General features: G+C 42.6%; 1 protein-coding gene and 1 long non-coding RNA gene across 4 annotated transcripts; one reads left to right on the top strand and one right to left on the bottom strand.

Annotated features, from left to right (window-relative positions):
- Nucleotides 1-20021: 20021 nt before the first annotated feature.
- LOC139071756 (spectrin alpha chain, non-erythrocytic 1-like) lies at nucleotides 20022-21941 on the top strand. Of its 3 annotated transcripts, XM_070554773.1 has the most exons (7): nucleotides 20022-20256; nucleotides 20327-20544; nucleotides 20968-21060; nucleotides 21171-21275; nucleotides 21348-21380; nucleotides 21453-21488; nucleotides 21695-21941. In XM_070554773.1, exons 3-7 carry the CDS (start codon nucleotides 20995-20997, stop codon nucleotides 21770-21772), a joined length of 318 nt encoding a protein of 105 aa, XP_070410874.1. In that variant the 5' UTR covers nucleotides 20022-20256; nucleotides 20327-20544; nucleotides 20968-20994; the 3' UTR covers nucleotides 21773-21941. The 3 variants fall into 3 exon arrangements, with proteins under 3 accessions (XP_070410874.1, XP_070410872.1, XP_070410873.1); XM_070554771.1 differs by having other exon boundaries at nucleotides 21348-21488; XM_070554772.1 differs by lacking the exons at nucleotides 20022-20256; nucleotides 20327-20544 and having other exon boundaries at nucleotides 20869-21060; nucleotides 21348-21488.
- Nucleotides 21942-22203: 262 nt separating this feature from the next.
- On the bottom strand, nucleotides 22204-23472 carry LOC139071758 (uncharacterized). The gene is made up of 3 exons (XR_011521572.1): nucleotides 23243-23472; nucleotides 22478-22539; nucleotides 22204-22389 (listed from the first exon to the last, which is right to left on the bottom strand). It is a non-coding gene; the product is annotated as an uncharacterized lncRNA (long non-coding RNA).
- Between the last annotated feature and the right edge of the window lie 651 nt (nucleotides 23473-24123).

Raw genomic sequence — 24123 nt, 5'->3', positions numbered from 1 at the left:
GTAGACAGTAGAATTCATGGTTCCATTTATCACAGCAAGCCTTCCAGTTCCTGAAGCAGCAAAACAACCCCAGACCATCACACTACCACCACCATATTTTACTGTTGGTATGATGTTCTTGGTCTGAAATGCTGTGTTACTTCTACGCCAGATGTAACGGGACCTTTGCCTTCCAAAAAGTTCAACTTTTGTCTCATCAGTCCACAAAGTATTTTCCCAAAAGTCTTGACAATCATTGAGATGTTTCTTAGCAAAATTGAGACAAGCCCTAATGTTATTTTTGCTTAACAGTGGTTTGCGTCTTGGAAATCTGCCATGCAGGCCATTTTTGCCCAGTCTCTTTCTTTTGGTGGAGTCGTGAACACTGACCTTAATTGAGGCAAGTGAAGCCTGCAGTTCTTTAGAAGTTGTCCTGGGGTCTTTTGTGACCTCTCGGATGAGTTGTCTCTGCGCTCTTGGGGTAATTTTGGTCGGCCGCCCACTCCTGGGAAGGTTCACCACTGTTCCATGTTGTTGCCATTTGTGGATAATGGCTCTCACTGTGGTTCGCTGGAGTCCCAAAGCCTTAGAAATGGCTTTATAACCTTTACCAGACTGCAGTGGCGGCTGGTGAAAAATATTTTTGGTGGGGCTGTGCTATTTTTTATTTTTAAACAAACTTGTGCTTTCTGAGCTTTGTGCACAACTTCACTATTTCCTGAATTAAGCACAGCTCTTTTATTTCCTGTCTTACATCATTGGACAAACTGATTAATCCAGGTGTGTCTGACTATTTGCACGCTGCCTTGTGGACATGGACGTAATTTTTGGGGGGGGGGGGGGGGGGGGGGGGGGCAGGAGGGACATGTCCCCCCCACTTTTTCCAAAGTCAAGTTTTGACCCCTGCACTTTTTACCATCCAAAAACAACATTACGCTATATTAAATTGACACTGGTTGATTTCTAGGACCAAGCGGAAAACAACCGTTTGTTTTGAAGCCTGTTTTCCATTAGAGCATACTGTAAAGATATCCCCCCCCACTTCTAAAGTGAAAATTACGTCCATGCTTGTGGACCAAGGTTGAAAAATACTGCATTAAATTGCACATAAAATAACATGACCATAAATGGTAAATAGGCAATGCAAGAGGCAAGTAACACAAACATTTTGTTTAATTTCAACATTTGAGTGAACACGAAAAATTATGAGCAGGTCACTGTTACAGTAATGGTGGTAAACACTACTTAGACAAAATGCCAGAAATTTACACTGTTAAATATTTCTGGAGTGTTGTGCCAAGGTCAACTTTATACAAAGATCAAGTGGATGCATTTGTGTGTGTGTGATACCTCATTTGTACAGAAATTTTGCCCTTCTGTCCTTCTGAGTGGCAAAGCTCTCGATGACCTTTTTATTGAAGTCAGGAATGTTTGTGACAAGCTTTTTTTCCATAGAGAGCATGGCAAGAGCATTCAGCCCATCCTGTGTCATGGTGTTCCTCAGGAAAGTCTTAATCCTCTTTAAAGTAGATAAATAAAAAAACAACAGATAAGTACATAGGAAACACTTTCATAGGAAATAATGTCATCAGTGTCCTCTTACAAATGTCATATTTCCCAGTTTTTGGGACAATAAAACATTTCTGATTCTCAATCAGATGTTTTTACATTTGAGGTAAAAACATCTAATTGAGAATCAGAACTGTTTTATTGTCCCAAAAGCTGGGAAATTTGTTTGCTGCAGCAGAAGTGTAACAAGTAAAATGGAATCAGATTGATTTATGTACAAATTTACATGAAATACACATTTACGTGATTAAATATGTATAATAAGTATGTGTGTTGAAATTAGTTTTTACAGTTATTGCACATTAAACATGTTATTAAACAAATGTCCCGGTTTGTGGGACAACCAAGGATTTCTGATTCTGATTGTCTTGTTCACAGAAATGTAATGTACAGCTTACCTCTGCACCCAGCTGCTGTCCAAACGTCCTCCGTTTCTTCCGTTTCCCTCGTCGAGCTGCATGGCAATGTTAGCTCTGCCTAGCATGGCTAGCTTCACCGTGTTGTTGTCCATGTGTGCCCGGGATGACTCATGTTTCTTCACCTTCTCAGAAAAATGTTTCATGTCTGTAACTCCTGACTCAATCCATGCCTTATCTGTCCCAGCCGTTTTGAATAACAAACACGGAAAGCAAAATAATGCATTAGCGTGATTGCATCCAGCTAGCCAAGCCTTCCTGGTGCACCAATTTTGGGAGAAGCGTCGTGTGTACAGTTTACCTCTCTCCTTGTCCTGCTGGCTTATCTTTACGTCGGGCTGATCTGGTCCAAGCTCTTTGACATTAAGTTTTTCCATCATAGTTCTCCTCTCGAACGGATACTGGAGAAGAGACCGAACTGAATTCAGTGGCTGCTGAGATCCGGTATCCATGCTGGTTGTAGTCACCGGCGGCGTCCATGTTACATCTGCGTCACGACCAAAAACGACTCTGCCGAGTTCCACCGAACACCAACAAAACCTTTGGCGGTAGCTCTATCGCCCATCATGCTTCTGAAACAACGTCGATGCTGATTGGATACATTCCCATTCCTACCCTTTGATTTTCTTGTCAGCAATTGGATGGCTGGTCCCGTCCTATTTGGGCGATTCAAAAACAGCCTACAGCCTCCACCGCTCGGCAGAGACTGGCAGAGACCAATATAGATATATATATATATATGATTTATTTTTGTTACAAAACACACAATTAACTTAGAATATGTGATTATTGTTAATTTTATTTATTTATTTTTTAAATAAAAATTAAAAACACTGTGGAAAACTGGGAGGGCAGCGCCCTATCGCCCTCTACTGGCCAGCCGCCACTGCCAGACTGATAGATCTCAATGACTTTTGTTCGCATTTGTTCTTGAATTTCTTTGGATCTTGGCATGATGTCTAGCTTCTCTGTGTCAGGCAGCTCATATTTAAGTGATTTCTTGATTGAAACAGGTGTGGCAGTAATAAGGCTTGGGGGTGGCTACAATTGAACTCAGGTGTGAAACACCACAGTTGGGTTATTTTTTAACAAGGGGGGCAATTACTTTTTCACACAGGGCAATGTAGGTTTGTATTTTGTTCTCTCCCTAAATGATAAAAACCATCATTTCAAAACTGCATTTTCTGTTTACTTGTGTTATCTTTGACTAATGGTTAAATGTGTTTGACGATCAGAAACATTTTGTGTGACAAACATGCAAAAAAAATAAGAAATCAGGAAGGGGGCAAATAGTTTTTCACACTACTGTATGTTGGTCCTCTTGTTTATGGTCTTGCTCTTCTGTTATTATATTTGCTCGGTGGTATATTGTTCTGATCATTGTCATTTTATGTATGGTAGGGTGTTCTGATATTGGTCTGTGTGTGTTTATATTCAGTGTCCCGTCTTTTTGTCTACTTATTTTCATGTCCATGAAGGTTATGCTGCCTTCCATTCCTTCCTCATATGTAAATTTGATGTTGTTTGTGTCGTCGATATTGTTCATGTGTTCCGTTAGTGTCTCTGTCCTTTTGGTATGATTTATAGTTTGTTGTCTATGTAGTGTTTCCATAATTATATTTTGCAGTTTGGGGGGGCAGTGGCTATGCCTTTTTGTTTTAAGTCCTCCATGAAAAACTCAACGGGTGGCTGATAATGGTTTCCCATGGCGAAGCCTTCTAATTGTTTAAATATTGTTCCATCATATGTGAAGTGTGTCTAGTTTGCTACAGGTTCTGCCAGTTGTGTTACATTGTCTGCTGTGAGGTTTGTTCTATTGTGCAACATTTTGTCCTGTCTGATTTTGTTATACATGAACATACAAAAAATGGATTTAGGAAGCCATGGAAATAAGGAGACATGGACACACAACCATGAACAGAGACGATGGAGTCTTTTCATTGGATCACGCACATAGAACAGGGTCATCAGTGCACAGGCAGCAGAGGGCCCATCCTCCTCTGCTGCCTATGGATAAACAGAGAAGGAAGTGGTGCCACCAACAACAGGAAACCCTGAGGAAGGATACAGTGTTAGTTGAAACATCAGCAAAAACAAGGTAAAAACAACTATTTTACTGTGTTACCAAAAAGAACCAAGTAATGCATGTAACCCCTCTGACTAGGGTTAATGGAGTAGTAACATTCCAACAGATCCAGGTTCTCGCATCTCACCCATTTCCATCTTGTTCCAGTCGCCCACTTTTCATCAGGGAGCTCTGGTTCCCCAGTACCTGATGCAGACTTTGTTTGGCTTGGATTAATCTGGCATCTCATTCATTTTGGTTGCTCTCGTCATGGTAGGAGGTAGGCAAAAAGCACCAAGGGTCCTGCCTAAAGGTTCACACTGGATGTTGGTATTTTGTTGGTATTTGGTAATTTTTGCTCCAACCCAGATTTGAACCTGGGTCTCCTCACTTGTAAGTCAGGTGCTATCTATCTATCTATCTATCTATCTATCTATCTATCTATCTATCTATCTATCTATCTATCTATCTATCCATCTATCCATCCATCTATCTATCTATCTATCTATCTATCTATCTATCTATCTATATATCTATCCATCCATCTATCTATCTATCTATAGACAGACAGATAGATTTCATTAGATTAGAACAAATCGGATATTCTATATTGTATGATATATAATCACATTATGCCACATCTCATTGTGAGCTTATGGTATCTTGTAGTATCACATCAAACTATATTGGATTTCACTTGATTCTATTGTATCCTACAATACAGTATCATATTGATTGCATCACAAGCATCATACTGTAATGTGCAGTAGGGCACCGTGCCGTATTAAAACGCAATGCATCGTATTGCAACACGTTGCATCATATTCCTATAGTATATGGTCATATTTTATTTCATTGTATTGTATGTCATCATTTTGTATTTTACTGTCTTACAAGCTACCGTATGGTATGCTTTAAAATAGTGTAGTATGCTTTATAATGGTATGGTATAAAATGGTATGGTCTGGTCATATAATAAAGAAGTGGATGTTATATGACACTGATATTCATGACATTCATTAATCCAAGGGACTCTTTTGTTCTATCATACATCCCCCCCCCCCCCCCCACTGGGATCAGTGGGGCCATCACGCGCACACCTTTGATGTCTCTCAGAGTTAAGCTGGTTTTGAAGTCAGATTAGTGAATTGTAAACACCCTTTTAGACCTTCACTCTCCCTGTAGAACGAGGGAGAAGGAAAGCGAGAGTTGTGGGATTAGTTCACACGTAGCAGCTAAAAGACTGGCTGATCTTAACGCAAAGTGCAAAAAACCAAACTGATGTGTTGAACCTGTTTAGTATCCTTATCTTACCTCTTGTCTTTTAATTTTGCTGCATTTGTGGGTGCTGTGAAAAGGCTGGATCGAAGAAGACAGTAGCACACACACACACACACACACACACACACACACACACACACACACACACACACACACATACACACACACACACACACACACACACACACACACACACACACACACACACACACACACACACACACACACACACACACACACACACACGCGCGCGTATGGAGAGAGGGCAGTGTTTTTTAGACTAGAAGCCCGTCTGTCTCTTTCACATTCCATTAGTTCCTGGAGCTACATCAGAGGGCAGAGAGCGCACACAGACATTCCTGCAAGACGCAGATGTCAGGATCAAAAGTCAGACTGACTCCTGTACGCAGCAGGGGGAGAAAAACCGAGATGAAGAAGAGAGAGAGAAACAGGGAGCAAGGGAGGAGGAAGAGTTCAGGCCGGAGAACAAGTGCGGCTGCGTCTCTTATTTAAAATGATGTTGAAACCCTGAAAACATTATTCATTTTTTAACAAATCCATCAATTTTTTCCCCCCAAAACAAAAGGCCTCATCCAGAGCTGTGTGTTTCCAGCCACACCTGTAATACTTTGTGTATTTACCGTTCTCAGAGCTATTGTTGCTTTTGTTACTTACCACTCTCTCTCTCTTTCTCTCGCTGCCAGGCGGATGGGAAACCATGCACCATGCTGCCTACATCTTGTGCCTTGTTTCAGTTATTAAAAGGCTCGGGACCAGATGGTGTGTGTGCATGCTTGTGCGTGTGTTTTTAAATATGTGTGTGTGTGTGTGTGTGTGTGTGTGTGTGTGTGTGTGTGTGTGTGTGTGTGTGTCTCTCCAGGTCTTCACTTTGGCTCCAGGCTCTTCCAGAACTGGCACAAACCCAACTGGGTCATCCATGCAAAGACTCGCTCTGTCTATAATCCTCCTCCTCCTCCTCACCAAGAGCGCATCTGTGTGAGCCTTAACATGGAGTGTTTGTTATTTTGCATGCTTCTAGTAAAGATACAGTATGTATAGAAGAAAGTTGAAAAGGAGAGAGGAAGATGATGCTACGTCAACAAACCTGCGAGTCTGTCCCTTTTTTCTTTTGTTTTTCTTCAGATTTCAGGTTTGTTTTCCCTTTAAAGCTACAATCTGGACCTTTTTTACCCAACAGCACCACCTAGAGGCTGACAAATGAGTAGCACCGTAAGTCGTTCTAACCACTTCCAGATTAACGGCCAAAAGGAACACCTCTTGGCCGTGAACGTGCACCTCTAGCTGGCCAACAGAGCTAAAATACATTTGCAATTGTTTTGCTGTTTATTCATACATTTTAAAAAAGAACTAGGCAGTTTTGGCTTGCTTTTAGCACCCCCTAGTGTCCGTTTGTAGAATCAAAAGCAGAACTCCTCACTGTGCATTCTTCTTTTTCACACCTTAAGCTGAAATGTCTCCCCAGCAGTGATTCATCATTACACAAATCAGCTGTGTTCATGATCTAAAACATGCAGGAAATGTTCTGGAAGAAGACTGCAGTGCCAGGCATGTCAGGCAGCGGCCCGCCACTTTGAAGTTGCAAATGTGGTATTCTGGCCACAGGGGGCGATAGGGGCTGGGTGGCCTTTCATCAACCCTGTAAAGAGTCATTTTAGCACATACTGACTCAAGAAAATGATTTTAAAATATGAAAAAGTTGCAAAGTGTCTCTTTGATGACACTTTTCCATGAGACAGTTTGCAAACTCTGCATCTGTTTAGGTACATCCTCAAACGCTCACGCACGCTCTGTGAGTGACATCTGCACACAAGTGGTTGTCTAACACCACTGGCTGATGCTGAATGGTGGTCATTGAGCTCTACAGGACGGTGGATGGGCTCAGCAAAACCTAAATTACATATTGCCTACAATAAATCACACTACAGAGTGAGACTGTCACTTTTACGAATTACCCCCCAAAAAATCATACATAATTCATGAAAGAGGAAATCTCAGGATTGCAGCTTTAAGACCACGCCCTACTGCATTTTGGCTGTTACACAGGACTGCCCCATGCAACACTGAGTGGGATCTAGAGAGGTGGCACATTGTATGGCCCAAGATTCCGGTCAGCCAAACCGCACACCGTTTTGTTCTGGCAGGACACGCTAACGTAACAAGCGTACTCACCAAAAAGCATCCCTAAATGCCAGCAGATTCCCCAAACAACAATGATAAAGAGAAAAAAAAAGCAGCATCCTTAACACTTCATTTATTAGACTCCAAACTGAAGTGGCCCACATGTTCCTGGGTGTAGCCTCCTCTGTTGCTAATGTTGCTAAGGCTTTTCTCGCATTGTTGTCGCTAGTTGTTTTACGTCTTTCCCTGGATGAATTTTTATTGGTCAAATGCAGACGGCAGTTGCAAGTGATATGACACGACTTGAAGACAGTTGGAGGCTTAATTTGGTTGTGAGCGTGCTCAAAAGGATAAACATGAACAGAGCTGCAAATCACCCTCCCATTCACCGTTTTTTTGCCACGACTGTTCCCGAGATTTGTTTAGGATGGTCAAAAAAACGTAGTGTGGCCCGGGCTTAAGGGATCCCAGCTAAGATCCTAGCTTTTATTTTAGTTTTTCCAAAATTTCCCCCAAAAATTTAGTTGAAAATACAGGGAGTCAACAGGCAGCAAAAATGTGCATGAACAGTGAAGAAATTGGTAGACGATGGGTGGCAAAAGACTTTCACTGTAGACTGAGAGGAGGATAGGGAAAGAGAAGGAGTTAAGAAGAGCCATGGGCCTGCTGAGGCAGTCAAAGCAGCCGGGGAGTCGGGACACAACAGACTGTCAGGAAGCATCGAGAACAACCAGAAGTCGCCAGATCTCACGGCGCCGTGTTTGTGATTTTACAGATGTGTCTTCAAACAGACAACCACCCATCTTTAATATGAGCTTAGAGATCCTACTCAGATGTTTACATGTCACTGTTGCGTTAAGCTTACTTGAGACGAGACATCGCAGATTCAGCTCAGAGCTTTGCTGCAACTCTTCGGTCCATCACAGCGCATGTGCTTCACCATAGAGACAAGGGCTGGGATTTGACATGAGGGCGATTGTCTGGGTTGCTTCAAGCACCGCTTTCACTCTGTTTAACCTCTAAAAATAAGCAAAAAAATAGATTTTTTAGAATTTAACACAGATTTGCATCTCGTTTTGCTTATGTTTAAACTGTGAGCTAATCCAGCCTAGAAGGAAAATCCCCAGAATTTGACTCAGTTTTTTTTAAACCTCCCACCTGTCTCTCAGCTGATATTGTCCTTTCACCACCTGCCTCTCACACAAGGGCCACTGATTACATTAGTCCTCAGAGGGCTGCCCGGATCAATACAGAGTCACTGTTCAATCCAGAGCAATCACAGCTTCTGGCTAATGAGAAGGAGAAAAGTACGAACAGAGATGAGATGTAGCAAGACAAGAAAACTGATTCCCTTCGCTCCTTTTTCATCAACTATTCTTATAGATTTGTCCATTGGGGTCAAGGTTGTCACATTCGCTGTAAGATTGTGTCCATCTCCTTCTTTCCTTTCATTTATCTCCTATCCCCCCCCCCCCCCCCCCCCCCAATTTTTTTGGTTCCCTCTTTTTCTCTTTTGCACATTGCCGTTTAATGATGGTAATTTTCCACCCGGGTCCGAGAGTGAGCTGATGTGGAGAGGCTCTTGGCCCCCCTGCTGTTCCTGATGAGGCATGATGGGAAATTACCCAGAGCTCTCTGTTGTCAGATAGTAACACACTGTTTGGTTGTAATAAGCAGTCAATCCCCTGCTTGTGTGTTCATGGACACACACACACACACACACACACGCACGCACGCACGCACGCACGCACACACACACACACACACACACACACACACACACACACGCACGCACGCACGCACGCACGCACGCACGCACGCACGCACGCACGCACGCACACACACACACACACACACACACAAACACCTGATTGTGTGCATTAATTGCACTGTGTGAGATCACCGCAGTGACCACAGCTGTGTGGGCTACGCCTTGCTTTCCGGGTCACTTGGGTCATCAGCTCCCCCATAACTGCTCCAGCACTGTCACTGTCAGACACGACAGCCCATAATGAGCTCTCCCCTCATTGTTCCGACGCCACTGAAACACTCTCCTCCATCCATGCATCACTTCCACTTTATCCAGTCTTTTTTTTTTTAAAGATTACCAGGACCGTGTGTGTGTGTGTGTGTGTGTGTGTGTGTGTGTGTGTGTGTGTTTTAGAGGTTTACTGCCCCTGCCACTGTGGTGTGTCACCAGCAAGCAGAGCATTAGTGGAACCCTATAAAGAGACTCATGCTGAGTTACTGTTTGAATCAGCTGGGGGCCGATGTGGAGGCACAGGTTCTGTTTGATCAACATCAGGCGAGGTTGGGAGGATGTCCACTGTCGGCTTAACCACTGATGACCATCTCCGGTAAACAATGACAGCAGGTATTTATCACAAAACCCAAATAAAGAGCATCAAGTCAGGGGCTGGATTGGCGTGGTTAAAAAATAACAGCCTACTTGTGGAAGGGTTGTTTTGTGCTGCACCCACATTTACACACTTGCTCTCCACGCTAAAACATCTTAAGCCTAATGGGATAGGAATCCTTTTTCAGAAAAAAACTCATCTTTTGAAAAATGTGCATTAGCGCTTTCAATGACCTTGGAATTTTTTTATTTTATTTCTGTTTGCAGCTGAGAAATAAAGTTAAAACAGGAAAACGTGTCTGAAGACGCACCATTTTTCTCTGGCCTTTGATTGAAGCGGTTGGTTTTACTTTGACTTGTTTAATCTTGTTGCCACTGTATTCTTTCCTTCTCTTTTTACATGTTTTTGTGAATAATCACCTGCAAATAGTTCCTGACCCGTTAAATGGTCTCTCAGTCTTTTGAATTAATTAAATAAATAGACTTTTTTTAAAGTTTCATATTTGAGGGTGTGCCGGATGCAGCCTAAATGCTCTATTTGTGAACCTCAGACGTTTTTGCAGAGCACTAATGAAGGTGAAGCTAATTTGCACCAGATTAACACACTAGAAAGACCCAGTTAAACAAAACATGCAGACTGATACAAATCTTCTTAAACTGGATAAACTTTTTATCGTCTCTTTTTGATCAAAAATTCTCAAACCTTCACTAACGTTGACTAAAAACCAGATTTGTGAGCACCACTCAAAGAAAGAATGACCTCAGTCTTGGTTTTGTTAGACTAACGTGTATTTTTCAGATTCAAAACTGCAATCATTCCCGCTAAATCAGGGATTTCTGTTGCTTTTATTTTAAAAAGGCCTCTAATGACGCCTTGTTAAGAATCTTTTCATTTCTGGATCTTCTGAGATGTACAGAACCTTTTCTGCAATCTTGTTTTTCTCTTTTAAAAAACTGTATGTTTACTTTATTGTTGAGTCTGTTTACAACCAACTATGAATATGCATCACATTCAGCAGTATGGACTGAAATGCAAGCCAGATCAAAACACGGTGGATCTCCTCATCTTACCTATAATCTAAACAAATCATATTGAGGGCCTGGTAATTAGACTTCACTGTGCTGTGCTGGCCGTGGTGCCCAGCGATGCTGTGGAGATGCTCTTCCAAGTAAGGCTTCGGCTAATGGATAACACACAGAGTTACCACCATCAGAGAGCCGCAGGCTGAACGTGGCTGAAATGGCAAAGCCCAGCTAAGCGGGTGTGACTGAAAACGGTATCAGACGAGGCAAAATTTGTCATTCGCTCCCTTCCTCTATATGTCTCTCTCTCTCGCTCACACACACACACACACACACACACACACACACACACACACGCACACACACGCATGCACGCACGCACACACACACACACACACACACACACACCCCACGGGCCAGGAGCTGAAAGTAAATATAACCAGAGTCCCTCCTTAATTAGCTCTTTGCCTCAGGGTGAAAACAGAGAAAGTGTGTCAGTCTCTCTCTGGTTGGACACTAAGCTGCCAGTCCTTCTGACCACAGCACGCAAGAAAAAGGGCAGTTTTGCTTATTTATGTAAATACATGACCCCAATTTAATTAAACACAGTGATTTAAAAAGTCGTTGTTCCCTGCATTACTAATTATGTTTTGTATTTTTAAAAAGCGAACCCAATTCCAAAACTCCACAAAAAACAAAGCCTACCTTTTGCTCTGATCTAATTAAAACAGGCATTAAAATGCTCCTAAATCAAGCCATAAATATCATATCTGAATTCACCCAGCTGAAACTGATAAAGGCTGATTATATCAAACAATTAAAAAATAAAGTTTGTATTTGCCTTTGTGCCTCTGCTCTGCCTCAGCCTCCTATTTTAACCCTCATTAGGATTTAAAAATAATCCAATTCCATGAGTTAGTGACCCTCACACAGATATTAATAAGAGCTGCAAGCAGGAAAACAATCCTTTAGCATCGCACGCATCTTATTCATTTAGTAAAATTGTGTTCAGATATGTGAAACATTTACTATAACTGGAAAATCAACAACACTATTCAACATGCATGTTCTTATTGAGATGATGAATGTAGTCGTAGTAAAATCTTGCTTTTGCAGGAGTTTCCTCAGAGGAACCAGGAAACTAAGATGTAGTAGTGCACTACTGACCCCTGCTGGTGGGATTATTCACTGAAGAAACAGAGCTCATTTGTTGTTTTAAATTTTACTTTTCAAGACTGTATCCTCATTTTTCCTGATTAGTGTAAATGACTTTGTAATCCCTTAAATTTCCTATTAAAAATAATAAGTAGATAAGCAAAGCAAGTTGCAAATACGTTATATATATATATATATATATATATATATATATATATATATATATATATATATATATATATATATATATATATATATAAATATATATATATATATATATATATATATATATAGTGGCACTGACCCTCAGCATTTACAGGTAAAACTAATACGTGAGATAGACTCATTACATGCAAAGCCAGATATTTCTTTGTTATAATTGTGAAGATTTTGGCGTACAGCTGATGAAAACCCCAAATTCTAATTCTCAGAATCAGAACATTGTGAGAAGGTTCAATATAGGATACAAGTGTCACACTCTGCTAGTTAATCCAAATAACCTGCAACAGGTCCCTGAACCTTTAGATGGTCTCTCGGTCTAAGCTGAATCACTAAAACAGATGCACTTTTGCACCATGTTCAAGTTTTTCCACTCGAATCTGTAAATACAACACATTTCCTCATGTGTCACACCTGACTTAACTGGGGGCATTTAAGAGTGAAGGATTTACACCTCATTGCTCATTTGATGGCAGTGGTCAAATGAAGGAGGAGAGTGTGGATTAGTACGACCTCCATGGGAGAGAAGCTTCAGGAGGTCTCGGTCAGGTTTAACCTAGAGAGGGCTTGTTATGACTATTTATGCTTAATCAATAAAGCCAGTGGGATGAAATTCGACGTTTGAGATTTATGGAAAGTAGGACTTGTTTATACTCCATACATCAGGAGATGTCCTCCTCCGCAGAGCTGGGGTTGCTGGATAGATTCTAATTAGAGAAGGTCAGTAACTGTATCAGATCAGACACGGGACACGCGTAGCAGTGGCCCTTGAGCCATAACCGGTTATGAGTGGACTATCAGTCGCCACCGTAAAGAAGAAAAAAAGAAAACCCCAATTAAGAACATTAATTATGCTTCCTTGGCACTAGCTCTATCACTGTCTTTTTAGCCTGAAGAGCATTTAAGTGCAGCCACGGCTGCACGCTCTCCCCTTGTGCGACATAATCCCATCTAGACGAGGAAGTTTGTCATGTTTGGCAGAACCGGACTCTCTGGGATGAGCTGGGAAAATCCAGATGGACAGAGCAGTAGAGCTGAGCTCATCCACAGGCTAAGGATGTGTAGTCACACAGAAAATGCGGTATGATCTCATGGACTTATTCAACAAGGTTTCTCCTAATGCACTGTGAAGAACCTGTGAGGGAGGCAAATGCAACATGTTTCACAGTGACGTGCCTCTCAGCACTTCGGTGGCACAGAAAATGCTAAACTGATAATTTACCCATTAAAAATGTGAAATCCTGAAAGAAACAGGGGTTTTGTTGTTTTTATGCCATTAAAATGAAGGGAAACACATACAAGATTAAATTTATTTCATGCCAATTATGTGTTTCTGTAAAATCTGTTTTATTGTGAGAATTCTCTCTTATGTGTAGTTTTTTATTTATTTAGCAAAATTGCTAAAGGTAAAGAATGGACAGCAAATCTAAAACAATAAGTGTAAAGTGGTTTAATGTAAAATAAAATGAACTGCTATTTCATGTAAAAAGGATTTGTCATCCAGGTCATTTACACAACTCAGATCAACTTATTTTCCTTAAATAAAAAAAAAAAGATAATTTGCCAGTTCGATTGTAACTCCCCTTATCTTTGCTACAACTGATCAAGTGAATGCCCGGTCGCTTAGCTGGAACTTTTCTGAGTTCAGTACCCCCGAATAACACTGCATCCCTTTTCTTTATGCAATAACGGGTAAATGCAGAATTTCCATCTCAGTTATTGATGATCAAACAGATTAAAATGCTTGTTTAAAAAAATCCAGTGTTTTACGTTTTCTTGCATATATTACAGCATGGTGGCACAGCTGGAAGAGCGGTTGCCTCACAGCAAGGAGATTGCAGGTTCAACACCCAGTTGCAGCCTTTCTGCGTGATGTTTGCGTGTTCTCGCTAAGCATGGGTGGGTCTTGTTTGGTTTACTAGCAACTCTTATCGTCATCAAGTGAGTGATTGTCTGTCTCAGACCCTGTGATGGACTGGTGAGCTGTCCAAGGTGTCTCCCGCCTTTCACTTGGTGATCCTGTGAGGCAGTAAGACATGATTATTGGATACATTTTGACATATTTTGCTTGAAGTGAAACTAAAATCTGAGGAAAAAAGTAGACCCATCTATGATGCACTAGCTCTACTTTTAGACATGCTCAGGTAAAACTTGGACCTCACCGTTGGTTTTGATCCAAGCCCTCTAAACTTGAAACAGGAACTGAAAAAGTTTATCTAATCTTCCTGCCCACCATTGTCCCAACCTGCAACTTCCAATCAGACACAACTCACTCGATGATTCAGCTGTAAAATACCCAGAGATTACCAGACCTCTGTTTTCATGGCCAACAGAACATTAGCATGCTTATTGCTCCCGCCGATTATCCTCACTATGTACGCTACATTAGCGAACTGTACGATTGGCCAACCCCCTGCCTGTGCAATCAACAGAGAGTGTGAATGAATGATCAGCCATTAGCAGGTCGGGTGTGAACTGTGAAAATGGGCTCTCACACCAGTGACTGCAGGAGGCCCTGATTTGCTTTAGCCTAGCCTAGCAAGCCTGCTAGCAAAGGGCCTGTCTGGCAGTGCATCAGCTAGCATCAGCCTGCCCAATGTAATGCAGTGGAATACAGACTAGTGTAGCGTGCTGAAGCCCAGTCTAGTGGAGGGCTGTGTGCAAGATCATAGTAAGACTCCTTGCTAGCATATGCTTGTGTTTAATGCAGCGACCTGCTTCTGCATGGTGGGTTACACATACCCTGCAGTGAATGTAGTGTGTGCGTGTGTGTGTGTGTGTGTGTGTGTGATATCAGTAATCAGTGTACCTCACACAGCCAGACTATAACTAGGCCCGGTGCAGTGAGAGGGCTTGGAGACCAGCTCTGCTAGTCCAGTACTTCAGCTACTCTTTGTGTGATTATGGTCGCGGATACTAACACTGGAGGCCCCACTTTCAGATGCCAACAAGTCAGCAGAGACCTCAAAGGTCCAGGTAATAGGAAGATGTGTCAGTGTGTGTTTGCAGTTCATGGTGCGTCTTATTTTCTACTTTAATACGGCGCTGTTACATCTATGTGCATGCCTGTGCATGAATTGATGTATGACCTTTGAGCATTACACATGAGAGAAGGATGGGAAAATTCACTTATCAGAGTTGCAGGAATGCTGTAGAAAGGGTGCATCTGAGGTGTGTGTGTGTCTCAGTGAAGGTGTGTGTGTGTGTGTGTGTGTGTGTGTGTAGAGCAGTGTTAGTCTGGTCTCTGTGGATCGGATGCTATTAGAGTTGCCAGCATGAAGACAGCAGCATGTCGAAGGTCAAAAGAGGATTTCAGATGGACAGAGAAAATGTCTAGGAGTATGGCCAAGCTATCCTTAGCTGCAGTTTATCATAGTGTGTGTGTGTGTGTAAAAATGCAAGAAGAATTTTCTTTTGATGATATTAAAAAGTCACATTCTGCTGCAGAACAGTTGGTGGTTAATTATAATTTCTTTACTTTGGCTTTTTTTTTTACCGTTTTTCTTGAAACCAACGAGTGTTAGAAAATAAGTTTCAAAGCAAGTTAAATTATTTATTTAGAGTGCAAGTTTGTGGCTTAGTCATTCAAGTTGGGGATAATGTGTATTTTTGAAAAATCAAGGGAAAAATACGCCACATTAGCCACAGCAAAGAACCCTAGCTGCTATTTATTGTGCACGTTTTTTTTCTTTATCAAATTTGACAATGTTGAATCCTGAGAGGCGAGAAAGTGTGATTCTGTTTCAGTTCTTATGCCTATTTGGTTTTTCCATCTTCACACCCCGGTCTAATTTCACAGTGTAAAAATCCAAGCTTCCATGCATGATGGTTCACTGATGCCCCTCGAATCAGCGGACCACGGTGGATCCGGGGATGCAGACCGAGCCCACGGCAAACCAACATTAGCTCAGCTCACCGACGCCTGCGTGTGCACACTTAATTCAGTTGTTATTGTCACTTACGCGTGTCCCAGCGGAGGCCAGATTTGCACTTTGCACACTGGAAAGCTGATGTGAACTTTCTCTGGGCTGCTTTATGAACTTATGAAGAAGATCAGACTTTTTTGAAATTCGATTTTATGGTTTATTATACCAGAATAATCCTATTTTTGACACAGCAGAATCATTTTAATAGTTTGACAGAAAAGTAGAAATTTTCTATTAGCAAATTATGCTAATTTCCTGCAGTTTTATGTATATGGAACAGATGCAATACAGCGAAGATGTGCAGAAAACGTGCATTTCACAGTCGACCAGCTCCGTCTCCAACATCTCTTAAATGATGACGGTTTTGTTCCTTGCCACTGAGCAGCCTGAGAACCATCAACCCATCAAACATCCAGGCTTCCCTTATTTCCTCATTTTTCCAAATCACTGGCAGATGACTGATTCCTTTGAAACATGAATCTGGGCATATTTTGGAACAACAATGTTAAAAGTTACGCCACACATGTGACTTCCTCCAGCCTCCGGTCCCAAGAGGCTCATTTCTAAGACATGATGGCCAGTGGCTGCATGATAACGAGGCATCTAATGAGTGAGCTTGAAACCAAATAATAGCTGAGCTTTAACATTAAACTCTCACACGAGGGGGTTTGGTTACTTTCGCTTTTTGATTTAACGCCCTCGACCGTGTGGCGCAGCAGACGTTTGCCCTGCTCTTCCTGCACTCTTGAAGTCACAATAATGAGCAACAGGATGACAATAAGACCCAAACTAGATGTGTGTGACGTTAAGTGTAAACAGTCCTAACTGGAGTCACCTGATTCAGGCCAATTACTGCTCCAGTGTTTGGAGCCGGGCTAGCATCTTCAGCACCCACACTCTTTGCCTAATTCGCTTGACCTGGAGATGAACACATGTTCAGGAAGATAAAAAGATGACAAGTCAGAGGCCTGAGTGGCGATCCGTTGCAGCGTAAAGACCACAAAAGCTTCAAAGTGTTAGTGTAACAGCAGAGGAACAGCAGTTATGTAGTAATGGTCTGGGCAGGGCGGTAGAACAGAGAGGAGGAGAACGAGGGGGTTAGCGGAGGCCCGGCTTGTGTCCCATGCTTACTTGGGTGCAAGCCCCCACAATGCCGCTCAGAAAATGGTCCCATCCCGGAAGTAAGAAAAATTGCAGTTCCACCCTCATCCGCTGGGGGCTGGTGCCAGAAGCGAGCAAATCCTCATTGACTCCCATGTTAAAAATGCCGATTTCACAGCAGAAATAAACATGTTTACAGCCTGGTGCCAAAACATGTTTTTTGTCTAAATTATCTAGTTTATACTCATGACAACTCTGAGGGGGGTGAATTTTTTTCTCACTCTTCTGTTTAAGTGTATTGAAAGCCTAAAATTCTGTATAATTAATGAGCATCCGACACACGTGACCGCCGCCTCAGACCCACGTGACCACAGAGCTAGCTCCGTGGAAAGGCCTCAGTACAGCCTCGGTCTGGCTTGGAAACTGCTCCGGCATTTTGAGTCTCTGTGTTTGTGTATTCTTCTTTGGATATTATTGGTGCAATTGTTGGACAAAATGACTTGCAGTGGTATTAATTGCACTAATAGAGCGTCCAAGGAGTCTCCACTTCATTTTTTTCGGTAAGTTAAAATCTATATTCGTATTTTATGTCACTGCCACCTTTAAACTAGCTGAGTTTACCGAAGTAGCTAGCTAACTATCAGTTTAACATGTAGCATGTACTGTTTAACCATGAAATTTAAATGTAAAATACGGTAAAATAATTAATAGGGCATATTTAGATGGGTAATAGGGTAAAACCCAGTGCATTTAAGATAAAAATGGGTTGAAATATGACGGAGCGCTAAGAGGGAGACTTCTGTGTCCATTCTTCCATCCGGTAATCCCCAGCGGTCAGGCCGGGCAGCCTGACCGATCCGGCGCCTACTTGCTGCGCCTAGCTGCTGCGCGGTCTGACCGCTCGTGGAGTTTTTCATGTCTGACTTTAACCGCATCTAATACTGTATTACGGCGTGAGCGCAACAGCGACAACTTAATATCGATGTGTAAGCAGCCTGAGTGGTAGGGTGTTTTCATCTGAACCCTCCAGCAGGCTATGCTGCACTATTGACGTGTTAGCGCGCGGCGCTAACAACTTAGCAACGTGACATGTCTCTGAGAAAGCGTAAAACACGGACGCTTCTTCTGAAGCGGAAAATAACACCTCTTCTTAAGCAGAGCAGGATGTCGCCTCGGCTCGTTCACGGCCGAGCCGGACTGAGCTCGATAACATTGACCAAGCACAGCCACTGGGCCGTTGTAGCTGCCACCAGGCCTGCTGAAGGAACTCCAGCGGGTTTCATCAGACTCGTAAAGTTTCTTGTTTTTGCTGGGGATTTCTGTATTTTACCGCTCCCTCCTGCAGTCTTCCCCTATTAAAATTTAAAATGTGTAACTTTATGTATTGTGATGAATGACTAATATTCATGTTAAACTGAAACGTTAGGCATTTAGGGGGAAAAAACAAAATAATAAACATTATACAGATGTCAAATAAATCAAACTGTAATTAAACTATATATTTTCAAAGTCATATAGACAGCATGATGGTTTGTGTGATCCGTGCGGTTTCACTTACACCCCTTTAATGATCAGGCTGTTTTTTTATTATTTTTATCAGCTGATAGCAGTTAAAATTATGGTAAAAAATAATTTTATCTGTTTTTGATAACTTAATGCCCAGGAAGAGCATCTTCCTGGGCATTAAATATAACCCAAATGTTTTATTATGAGCAGATCTGATGAAGGTTTAGACAAGCAGTCTGCAAAGTAAAACTTGTTTAGAGTCCAAACTCTTACTAAAGCTTTTGAAAAGAAAAAATGGTTGAATTTTGAGAAATATCCACAACAGGGGAGCGAGACCTCTGAAAAATGTATATTTTCTCTGAATTCATAGAATAATGTGAAGATTCTGGGAAAAGTTGGGATTCTGAGATTAAAACGTAAATCTTTCTAATCATAATTCTGGCAGTTTTTGTGTCCTTCTGCTGTGGAAAGTCGTGCAACATGAAGATACTGAGAAGATGCTTACAACCTGTATTTTTATTCCATCCATAAATAAAATCATGAGCTATTTTTTTAATCCAAATTTGATCCAAAGGGCCATCGTTGGTTCCAGACCCGTTCTAGAACATTCCTCTAATCTTAAAGTCATCATCAGTTTCTTCCTTTTAACAAATATTTATTTGTTCAAATATTTAATATTTATAACTGGAATATTTGTTCCTCCCTCTCCCACTGCAGTTAGTCCTGTCCTGCAACCCTGTTTTTGCAGCTTAGTGAAGCCAACCATCACTAACCTGGGGGTGGTTTTGGACCCAGAGATGCGGATGGACTCCCACATTAGCCAGGTGGTTAGATCCTGCTTTTCCCGGCTTCGCCAGCTACCAAAGATGAAGTCCATCCTGAAAGACGTGTCATATTTTCTCCCCAAGCTGGACCTGACCGTCATGTATCGGTCCAAAATAGTGTGATGATATTGTGTTTTTGTACATAACAGACTTTTTAACAGACAAATTTGTCGCATTCTCCTACACCTCTTCACGGGCTCGCCACAGTAAATATTCTATTTGGCAAGAGATAAACTTTATTGTATTTATCCTAGTGAATCTATAATTAAACGGGTAAACTAGTAGTAGCACATCCAACATCAAAGAAAGTAAAATGTTATTATCAGGAGAGGGAGAATGTTTAAGTGGTTAGCAGCAGTGTGCTAGCCGATGGCCCCCTCCATGAGGCCACCACAACTCAGCAGAACATCATTGTAGCTTCTTCTGGGGAGAAAAACACTTAGAGAGAAAATAAAGTTAACAGCTGAAATAGCAGGAAATAATACAGTTAAAGAGCAGATTGTAGAAGAAAGAAACCCCTGGGTTAAACTGGTCTGTCTACTGCATAATGCTGAACTCTAACATGTGTCCTAAGGGAAGGACCTGATTGGTGTCCAGAACCTGCTGAAGAAGCACCAGGCTCTGCAGGCTGAGATCACAGGTCATGAACCTCGCATCAAGGCTGTCACCCAGAAAGGAGAGACCATGGTGGAAGAAGGTAGAGCAGGTCTGGTCCTGACATGTTTCTGAGGTGTCTGCAGGTTCTGGCTCACTTTTTTTGGGTCCAGGTCACTTCGCTGGTGAGGAAGTGAAGACTAAACTGTGGGAGCTTCATGGACGTTGGGACACGCTGAAGGCCAAGGCGTCCCAGAGGAGGCAGGACCTGGAGGACTCTCTGCAGGCCCAGCAGTACTTTGCGGATGCTAATGAGGCCGAGTCCTGGATGAGGGAGAAGGAGCCCATCGTTGGAAGTCCAGACTAAGGGAAAGACGAGGACTTGGCCGAGGTATGGAAGTCCCTTCCTGAGAAACTCCAATCGCTTTTCTTTGCTCTCTTTCCAGTCCTTCATAATTAGTGTTTCTGTATTTGGCATTTCCTTCGGTTGTCTACCAGACGTCGTTGCTCGTTTAAGCGTCTCATGGGTTAGGGGTAGAAGTGCTGGCCTCGCACAGGAAGTGATGACAAACGTGTTCCCGTCGCTCTTATTTCAAACGGTTTACAAGCTGTGATGTGTGTTCCCGCTGCAGAGCAGCCATGACACGTGGCAGCCGGCAGAAGGCTCACGCTTTTCCACTAAACACCCGCAGAGCTACGTCTGCGGTGAACTGAGCAGGGTTTGTTTTACGGTGGCGGATCCGATTGGACCATCGCTGCGAGAAAGCTCCACTTGTGTCAGACGAGCTGAAGGTTCTGATGTTCTGCTCCACAGGCTCTCCTGAAGAAGCACGAGGCCCTGATGTCGGACCTGTCGGCTTACGGCAGCAGCATCCAGGCCCTGAAGGAGCAGGCCCAGTCCTGCAGGGTGAGTTCAGAACCCTCGGCCCGTCAGAACATTCTTATCCACCACGTTCTAACACCAGACCTGTTAACCCGACAGCAACAAGGTGATCAGCAGGTGCTTTTGTCCTGCAGGACCTGAAGGCCAACGAGTCCCGCCTGAGGGACATCAACAAGGTGGCATCTGAACTGGAGTCAGAAGGTCTGATGGCTGAGGAGGCTCCTATGGTTCAGGCTCAGGTGAGCGTCACCTGTCTGCAGCAGCTGGTCCCTCTCACTTCCTGGTTTAACTCTGCTCGTCTCTGTTTGTAGCAACAAGAACATCTGGGTTCTGCTCCTGGAAAGGTGCGTGTTGTCCTCCGCCTCCACCAGAACCAGACGTGGTGTTTATGTTACCACTCATTTGTTTGTTTACAGGATGAAGCCGACTCTAACACGGCGTCACCCTGGAAGGTGAGTTCATTCAGCTGATCAGAGGTCACCTCTGATGGCAGCAGTCACGGCCGACCGTGCTGACATCACACAGGAATTCAGGTGACCCGGCAGGCACCAGGTTTTGGTGAAAGTGGGGACATGTCAGCTGGTTGCCATGGCTAGTTATCTTTATGCATCTGTATGACTGCTGACTGGTGTGTGTTTCCTGTGACCTTTGACCTCAGACCGTACGGTTGGGCGTTCAGACGACGGCTAACTTTAATTCCATCAAGGTAAGAGGAAGCTCTTCCCTTCCTGTCTGAGCGATCCGTCTCCAGGTTTCTTCGTCCGGCGTCCAGCCCGCTGGCGTCCACCTTCATCTCACCTTCATCTCATCTCACTTCATTTATAGTGCAATACTTTCACATTATCATTTTCCCACACTTCTGTATACCTGTATTTTGTTGTTTTTCAATAAAGAATGACAAATTATTTAAGTTTGGTTTTTGTTGCACACAAATATATATCTGTAAAAAATATCTACAAAGCTAATGTTTACATAACAAGTATGATTGGGTTTTGCAATACGGCACTCAAGTTTATTTTAGTAAGATTTTCAAACCAAGTAAAGTTAGTAAAGAACACATTTCTATTGTCTGCTAAGAAACTGTTGGGATTTAAAATGGGCCTGTTGTACAAATAACTTGTAAATGATTATTCCTCACTTTTGTCTTAACCAAAGAAATTCCAGTAATTGAGCAAAAACATTTATTTTTAACACTACAGTTTATAAAACAGGGCGCAAAGTGTCGGCACATGTATGTATGTCGATGGTCCGCCCCAACCAAACCAAGAGACACAGACGTCAGGGAGGCCAAGGTTGTCTCTGCAGCTCTCTGGGCACCACGCCTCACTCAGCTGTCTCCAATGATCCAAATGGCTATGGAGGAAAAAATAACAGGTTTGGCCTAGCTGTTTAAAGTACAAAACCATTCATGAAGTGGTCAAGACAAGTACTTGGAACTTACACGCTGCGTTGTGTAGCTGACGTTGGAGACACACAGGCTGCCATGGTGACCTTTTAATAGATCTAAGAAAAAAATGTAATAAAAGAATGAAACTTAAAAACTCCCAGACCTCATGTCATATTTACTAATCAGCTATGGCTGATTTATTGTTTGGATCACAGTGAGTTACACTAATTCTAATATATTTTTATTTCTATTATACATACATACTTTTTAACTGTTATTTTCACATGACTGTTATCAGGCTCTCTTGTTCTGGTTCTGATGATAACTCTGTGTCTTCCAGTAAGTTATCTTGTGCTTACTTCATCTGTATAATGTCTCTTTACTTTTGGTAAATTGTACTGAGTCCAGAATAAAGGCTAGTTGGCTGTACAAGATACAAACAAGTATTACGTTTTGGAAATATATGAAACACCGCCAGCATCTGTTAGAGCCTGTGGCGGGGTGCTGAGGGCCGGCTCCAGCCCAGGAATGAGCTCTACACGCCGGCCGGGAGGGTTTGAAACACCGCCATCCTCTCCTCTGCTGGCTGTAAATTCTGTTATGGTTACCGGTGCTTGTGTTGCAATGTGAAACGCTTGGTCTCAGATTTTGTAAGAAAGATAATAAAATGTCCCCCCAAAATACGACTTAAATAAATTTTCTCTTCTTCATGATACATTTAATGGCTGGTGCGACTCAGGAGTGATAGCGCCAAAAAAAACTACTGAAAACTTGCTCAAAGCAAAATGTTTTCATTACGGAAATAAATTATAAACTTACCGATTTAAAACTTTTTTAATACAGGTACTTCTCACGAACAGGCGCAGAAAACCTCCACCTAAACTCCGTGTAAGGTTCAGGTCGATGGGTGTTCCAGTTAGCTCCGGTTGGGTTGAAGCTAGGTGGCTACATCCGTTAGCTCGGCTCCCACCTCCGCTTTAGCTTTGGGTTAGCCAGGGTTAGCTTCAGGTTAGCTCGTAGCTAGTTCGCCTGGGTGTCGTCACTCGAGCCCAGCCTTACAGCCACACCCTCAGCGCCTCCTCTCTTCCCTTTTATGGAATTGTCTGGGCTGGACGGAACCTGTGACACGGTCAAAATGGCGGTGGTGGACACCTCCCATTATGGACAGATAACGTGAAATTGAAGCCTATGGAATCGAATTGTCCAGTATATGTACAGTCTATGCTTGGGTGTAATGACCCATCAATGGTGACATCTTGTTTCATCAATTTCTGCTTCCCTTCACTTGTCTGTCTGGGCCAGGTCTCTCCCGTTCTACTGCCCCTCTCCACTTTCTGCCTCCTGAAATCCATCCTCCTCTCATGTTTTTCATTTGTGTCTCCTTACAGCTGCCTCTTGGCCTCAGCTAGATGTGAAGGGTGGCGCCGAACCATGTGCCAGAGGTGAGTTCGGTCCGAGTGGGGGGAGTTTCTGTGCAACACCTAATTATTACCAGCTAATGTAACGAATGCTTCATGTGGATAATTCAACTGTTTCTGGAAAGTTTAGCACATTTTCAAAATAAAATTTTTAGTTTTTACAGTATCATCAGATTGAAATCTCAGTTCCTTGGCTGATTAATTATTGATGAGGTTTTGATCATTCAATCAATGCATCATTGTGCAAAAGGTTTCAAGCATTCAAGTTACAGTGCACCTGTG

The sequence above is a fragment of the Nothobranchius furzeri genome, chromosome 9, assembly GCF_043380555.1.
Source record: "Nothobranchius furzeri strain GRZ-AD chromosome 9, NfurGRZ-RIMD1, whole genome shotgun sequence".
NCBI lineage: Eukaryota > Metazoa > Chordata > Actinopteri > Cyprinodontiformes > Nothobranchiidae > Nothobranchius > Nothobranchius furzeri.
This window is presented reverse-complemented; position numbering and strand designations above follow the sequence as displayed.

Coding starts and splice junctions, on each gene's coding strand:
- LOC139071756 (XM_070554771.1), top strand. CDS start 20,995: ATGTCGGACCTGTCGGCTTACGGCAGCAGCATCCAGGCCCTGAAGGAG. Junction 21,061..21,170: donor AGCAGGCCCAGTCCTGCAGG/GTGAGTTCAGAA, acceptor TTTGTCCTGCAG/GACCTGAAGGCCAACGAGTC. Junction 21,489..21,694: donor ACACGGCGTCACCCTGGAAG/GTGAGTTCATTC, acceptor CTTTGACCTCAG/ACCGTACGGTTGGGCGTTCA.